Genomic DNA, 7028 nt, shown 5'->3' on the forward strand with positions numbered 1-7028 from the left:
CAGTCGGGCTCTGAAAGCAAGTGATGTCTTGATCATGTAACCTATCTGGGAGGCTATTCATAATTTTCTAACATACACCTTGATCCTAACCCAGACAGTAAATTCTAGTGGAAGAAAATTTTTGGTCTAGCAGAAGATAGGTGGACTGATCATGCACAACCAAGAGCATCTTCAGATATAAGATTGTCTATAATTATTGCAAAATCGCAGGAGGTTACCACTTTCCTGTTGGTAGTCCAATTAGTTGAAGCTCGTTTGCGAGTTGTAAAACTGGAACGCTCGAAGTTCTGTAGCTTTGTTGTGGATTTTGCCATTTTAAGTTTTTTGCATTTGTTTGACAGAATCAACAACGAATCTTTAAAAAATCTCTGAATTTGACTTGCTGTTCGAGGTTTGCGTGGTTAGAAGAATTACTTTTTATTTTAAAATATTTTTTATTTACTAATAATATTATTTAGATGGAACAGGAAAAATTTACTAATAATATTATTTAGATGGAACTGGAAAAAAAAAAGCTACATAATTGGATTGCTTTAACCAAAATAAAATAAATCCATTAATTTATGTGCTTCGATCTTCCAATAGGGGAAGGATGGAACGAAACAGATGTCCATTCAGATAACAACGGGGTCCCAAAAAACAGGACGCAACTGGGGTAATTTTCCCATAAGCTTATTTTATAAATATGGCATGACAAAAGACGAACTTTATTACACGAGCGAAAAACAGAAGCTTTTGAGGGCAAGCATTCGATCACATCATGATAGTTACTACTTATTGGACACTGACAAAATTGAAGAGGATCTGATGTTCTTGGCAGAAACAGAAATTTCAGACACTGAACTCCCAATCATGCACTTTCCTTTGCCTGTTTCCGAGCTTCTTCCCGCATTACTGTTTTGACATAAATTTCATAGCAACAGCCTGAAACAAAAACACGGTACAAAAGCGTATGAGAATACTACCAGTTGTAACAGAGACGGCTTTGGTAGAAGACTGCAATTCCAGGGAAGATAAACTATACTGTGCAGAGGATCTCTGGTTCAATTTAAGCAATCACATTATTATTCAAAAATAAAGTAGAGCATACAACCATGTATAGTAAAAAATAGCAAACATAGAGCATGACAAGACTCCAAAGTTTCCAGTTTATCAGATTGCATTGCCAGTCATCGTGATATGAAATACTGAGGCATAGTAGAGCATACAACCAAGTCGAAGCTTCCATATTGCTGCTTAAAGTTGTTCTAATCAGTTTTACAGGTAAAAGAACATGCATGCTATCACTGACACTAATAAATGCTCAATTCATCTTTTTGTTTAAATGTGCTCTTTGAAAAGTCGATAATCATTTCAATTAACAATGACATTTACACGCAAAAAATTTGACACCCACATGTTTTTTCAATTCTATACCATCCAACTATTTTAAATTCCTCTAGTCTAATTCTTGCAGCACACCAAAGAACCCCCCCACCAATGAGGTTTAACCAATTACCAGTATTTTTATATAGTTTTGTACCAAAAACAATTTTTCAGAACTACATGCAATTTTCTTCCAGGTAAACCAGCTGCATCAGATTACCTGCTACAACAACAAGTGTCAGAACATCTCCAAATCTTTTGACTCTCCACACGCTCTTCTTATGTGATTTGAATCGCTTAAGAGATGGATCTTCAGCCAGGAGCTGCAAGGAAACAAACAAGCATGTTACTCATATATGAACCTCAACAATCACATATTCAGTTATTTTTAGCAGTTGATTATTTAAACATAGAATTGCCTGTTAAGAGGTAACTTTGGAATTTTCATGTTTTTAGAAATGCAGGAGATACTTTAGTGTTTTTTGGCTCTGCATATTCCCTAGACTATGAAATTGGGTTTCAAACAGTTGATAAAGCGCAGCAGTTGTACATATCCAGTAGTTTATCACCGACTCTATAAGGACATAACTTTGTTATTTCCTATACTATGAAAATTTCACGTCTCTACAACTGCAGGAGGTAGTTTCCTGGTTTTAATGACTCTGTATTCCCTCGACTGTGAAATTGGTTTTGAAAATGAAGTATTGGTTTTGAAAATGAAGTATCAACAGTGATGAGTTTGTCAAAAATTAACAAAAACTGCCCCATATTGAGTAGGAGGATTTTGGGACAACTCATTTAGCTCTTGGACAGTTGTTGTAGTATCAGTAAGATCAATTATCCATCTTTGCTTCCACCTGCTACATTCAAATTTAGTATGAAAGCCTTTCTATGCCTGCACAAAGTGCAGACCTTTTTTTTTAACCGTATTCTTCATATCAGATTCCAACTTCTGAAAATCACCATGAATACTGGAATTCTACAGATATTGGTGGAGGAGAGATACAAAGAACAGCCATCATGGGCAATAGCATGGAAGAAAGGAATACAAGGAAAAATGAGAAGGGAAAAGCTGGAGGATTAGGGGTAATCCAGAAAATGGCTGGCAAATACATCCAAGAACAATTGGAGTTAAAAGGCAATACGTAAGTGGGAAACTTTTGAGTTTTACGGATTAGACAAGAAATCACTGTAGAGATGCAGACATTGCAAAGAGAATTTGAAAGCAGTGGAGGACAATTAACTTGTTGGAAATTCTTCATGAATGGCTGTTGAAATTATAAATCACATAGAGAGCTGTTGGTGAAATTGAAATAGAGAAGAAGTTGGTGAAGAAGTCCTTGAAAATTTTCAGCAGAAACTTGAACATATAGTTGCAGTTGAGAAGATGACAGACGTTGACTTACAACATATGAACTAATGGATTATATCAAGGCACACGAACAGAAAAGTGCCATGCACTACAGATTGGAGAAGGCATTTTAAACCAAAATCACAAGGCTCAGCTGGTGGCAAGAAGTTATTTGCAACAGCCAGGCAACAAAATGATTGTACCTGTCCCACAGACTGATTCTCCAAAAACAAATCTTACTTTTCGCAACCCCTTTTGAATGTCAAGTATTTTAACATGACATTAGCTCAGCTTCGGCGGACTAGAAGAAGTTCAAGCAATTAAACCTTAAGGCTATGTTGTGAATGGAAAAGTAGAGAATGCTTATAGGCTACAACTCGCTCTTCACTGCTTAAGACAAGCCCCAAGAGCATGGAACAATAAATTGATTTCTAGTTTCACCATAAAGGATTTGAAAGAAATCTGCAGGACCCGTGACCTTATGTGAAGGAAAGAAGGGTAGAGTATTGTTAGTTTGCTGTAAAAACAATTTAATATATACTGGCATTAACTTCTAAGGTGAATGAAAGTTAAAAAATGTAAGCGATAATAAAAGAATTAGACGACAGATTTAATATAAATGGTCTATCTTTCTGCAATTTAGGGGATTAAATACAAGGGTAGGCTTTTATTCCTGATAAAAAGCACTTTAGAAGTTTTCCCAACAAATCATACAGAAAAGTGCAAAGCAATGGCGATGTCTATGGCTCTCATTGAGAAATTAGTTGCAAAATGATCGGAAAAACAAGATTCATCCAAAATTTTATTGAATCCTTGTTGCGATTTATTTATTTATTTATGAATAAAACCAACGAAGCCTCATCATTTTGCAACCAAAGAAAAAAGGGGACAACAGAAGGTGGGCTGATTTTGCTAATAAAAATGCTTCAATGCTTGCATACTACTACAAGTAACTAAAGGGGAAAAAATGATTTGGGATATGAATAATTAAGAAGAAAGAGGGGGAGAGACTAACAGCTTGCTCGCGAGGACCAGGTTCAACATGGAATCCGCGACGCGAAAGAGAGAAGGCGCCCTGTGTCTTCTGAAAGAACAACGAACAAATAAATTCAAAGGATAATAAAATAACACAGCTCAAACTCCAAATAGTAAACCCTAAAACCCAAATACCTGAGATTGAGATCGGTAGTGAGAAGTGATGGATGAGTAATTCTTCAGTAAAAAGCTCATACTTTCTTTCCTTTCTCCTCTTTCTTTTCTTTGCCAACTGAGATTCGTCTTTCGACACGAGCCTCCAAAACACATAGACAGTATACTACTCTTACTTTTACGCATTTAACCCTACATTTCATTTATTTTCTTTTTGCTCCATATTTTCACCATTTTTCAATATGTGCCCCTATTATCTTTCTTTTGTTACAGTGCGTGGATGATTGTTTTATAAAAATGTTTTTGATTTTAAAATATATTAAAATAATATTTTTTTTATTTTATAAAAATATTTTTGATATTAGTATATCAAAATAATTTAAAAATTATTAGAGTTGTAAAGACTTATACATATTATATTTTTTTGTTTATGAAATGAAGCAATTATTTTTATAAGTTAAGATATAAGAAATACTTAGAACTAATATTTAGGTGCTTATTATAAGACATGTATATTAAATTGACACGAATGAAAATTTTATGTGGAGAGATCATTTATATCTATGGAAAAACTAACATGATAGTTGTGTAAATAATTCTTAAACTTTAAGATAACTAAATTATCTTATATAAATAATTTTATACTTTGATTCTGTTACATGTTATCTTAATTAAGGTAACAAACAAACAGACATTGGATAAAAAAATAAACTATATGAAGGTACTTGAGTGATTAAGAGAGGTTTCATCACTCTAGGTGATTAGGAAAAATGTTTCATCTGTTCTTAAATAATATTGACTGAGAAATTCTTAGCAAAAATAGAATCAGATTTAAAAGGAGTTTAAATCTTATTTAAAAAATTAATGAGTATAACGTAGAAAATAAACATGATTTAACATAACAGACATATTTCATGTTTTGATGTGAAATCAAGACATTATTAATGAGAGGATGTTAGTTCCATTGAGAAATTAGTCACTAAAAGGTTAGGTCAACCCACCAATGACTTTTTTTAATATTTTAAGGATCATGTGATGATGCACCTAATCTTCAAATATAAATTAATCAATTGTAGAATTGATAACAAATTAAATTATTTAATTTATTTAATTCTATTTAATTAGAATTAGAATTAGAATTCAAATTTATATTTAGGATACTATATTAAGAACCTAATGAGACTCACATATTAAGAACCATTAGTAAAAAAATTAAACTAGGATGATTTAATTAAGTATGACTTGATTAAAATATATTTTAAAAATTAAGGACTAGAATATAATTAATACAAGGATTATATTTCTAGACCTAGAAAAATCAAGTAAGGACTTGATTGAGTTAATTTATGAAATTATCTTGAATTAATATAGGGATATTATCCAAGAAAAAATTGATATTTTGCTAATTTACAGAGTTTTTAAGATTTTCCTATAAATAGTAAGTTATGCTTCTTATTTTTTTTAAGATTAGTTGTCTGCTAGGGAAAAAAAATAACCCCATGTAGCTTATAGAATAAAGAGTTGGCACTTTAGGTTTACACAATCATTCTCTTTTAAATAGTGATTTAGAAGATTTTTTATTGGCGATTCGTGTGGATTACTGTTGGAGGTCGAAAAATTGGACAACTTGTGGTTTGCAACAATCTACTAAAGAATTATTCAAAGCCAAATAAAATTAGATCTCTAGGTAATAAATCTCTAAACAACTAAACCTGTCTAATGGTATTTTAGAGACTTATGAATAATTTTATTTTATAGTTTTCGCTTCATGGATGATATTTGAGAACCCAATAGTGGTCGTAGAGCTATCGTTGGACAATTATGCTTGTTTTTGCATGTTTTAATTATTATTGATGTTAATTTCAAATTATTTTTCTAAAAAAAAAATTTGAAAAAAAATATTCTCTACTGACACGACCAAATGATTAATATATTTTCTCAAGTGTAGGAATGTCGAAATAATAAATAACTCGGCAAGACCGAGGTCGAATTACAAGGAGGTTAACTGTATAAATTATAAACAACAATAACAACAAGAAGAAGAAGTTAAAAAGATTTTTGAGATGTGATATTGATGTAAGAATTTAAATAAATATAAAATAATTATCAAAGTTAGTGGATCTACTAATAGTATTTCAAACAAGTATAGTATAAACTCTTTTTATTACTCAACTGGAAACCACACACAATGAAGGTTTCAATCAGATTATAAATTGAATCTTAAGCATTACAAAAATATAAAGAGGGTTAGAACATGCTCTTGATCTGAAAACCAAGATACCTAAATACATAACAAATGCCTTATAGGCTAAAATTTGAAACTATTGATTTGTTGACTAATTGTTGAGTGGGTGACCACATCTTGACTTGGTGACAATCGTTATCTTTTTACCTGAACAAAACATCATTACTAACATCAGAATTTGAATATATTATCTTTATGAAAGTTCTAGAAAATTATCTCAGCTTTCCAATAAAAAAATAAGGTTATCTGAACTTCTAGAACTCGAGATGTGGGCTAAACATTGAACAGTGTTTGGGTTACAGGATAAATTTTGACTTCTTCATTGTTGCTACAATTTGAACTTGAAAACGATATTTTTAAATCTTGGACTCCATTAAAAGTTTTAGGCCTATGTCTTAGCTTTTTATCCATATAGAACAAACCTAAATTCAAGTTTTACAGCTCCAGATATAGCCTAATGACTGAATTGTATTCCAATTTGGACTAAACCAACATCTCTTTTCTAAACTTTACCCTTTCTTTGTCCTTTCAATTTTAGTACTTCAACTCATCAATCAATGCTTTTATTTATATAATAAGCCTGCATTTAGGATGAATATTTATCATAAATTAAAGGTGTCTTATGGTATCAGACTTATTATTATAAAACATGCTTTAATTGAGTTATTGATACTTCAAGTGCAAAATGATATAAAACTTTGATAAAACTGCACTTTTAAGTACTAATCAATTTTTATACGACAAAAAAAATCATATTTTAAGTATTAATTATCTACTATTCTGGTAAATTTGGTTGAAATCTAGCAAAATCTTAAAAAAAAAATGTCATGACCTTTACTACTTATAATAATCATAACTTGTTGTTGGAAGCCTAGCATGGAGGGTGGTCCTTCATGCTAATGGCTAACAGCATAAACA

At 31.5% G+C, this 7028-nt stretch overlaps 1 protein-coding gene across 2 annotated transcripts; it reads right to left on the reverse strand.

Moving 5' to 3' along the window:
- Positions 1-621: 621 nt before the first annotated feature.
- Positions 622-4018, reverse strand: LOC105139566 (uncharacterized). 2 transcript variants are annotated; one of them, XM_011046048.1, is made up of 4 exons: positions 3887-4018; positions 3732-3797; positions 1586-1688; positions 622-924 (listed from the first exon to the last, which is right to left on the reverse strand). In XM_011046048.1, the coding sequence occupies exons 1-4, from the start codon at positions 3944-3946 to the stop codon at positions 851-853; spliced, it is 303 nt and encodes a 100-aa protein (XP_011044350.1). In that variant the 5' UTR covers positions 3947-4018; the 3' UTR covers positions 622-850. The 2 variants fall into 2 exon arrangements, with proteins under 2 accessions (XP_011044350.1, XP_011044349.1); XM_011046047.1 differs by having other exon boundaries at positions 3732-3800; positions 3887-4017.
- Between the last annotated feature and the right edge of the window lie 3010 nt (positions 4019-7028).

Source organism: Populus euphratica, unplaced genomic scaffold (genome assembly GCF_000495115.2).
Source record: "Populus euphratica unplaced genomic scaffold, PopEup_1.0 scaffold212.1, whole genome shotgun sequence".
Lineage (NCBI taxonomy): Eukaryota > Viridiplantae > Streptophyta > Magnoliopsida > Malpighiales > Salicaceae > Populus > Populus euphratica.

Excerpts from the sequence above, each read along its gene's own strand:
- LOC105139566 (XM_011046047.1), bottom strand. The coding sequence starts at position 3,946 with ATGAGCTTTTTACTGAAGAATTACTCATCCATCACTTCTCACTACCGA. Across the intron at positions 1,689-3,731 it reads CTGGTCCTCGCGAGCAAGCT|CTCCTGGCTGAAGATCCATC; the intron begins GTTAGTCTCTCC and ends GTTTCCTTGCAG. Across the intron at positions 925-1,585 it reads GACACTTGTTGTTGTAGCAG|GCTGTTGCTATGAAATTTAT; the intron begins GTAATCTGATGC and ends TTTTTGTTTCAG.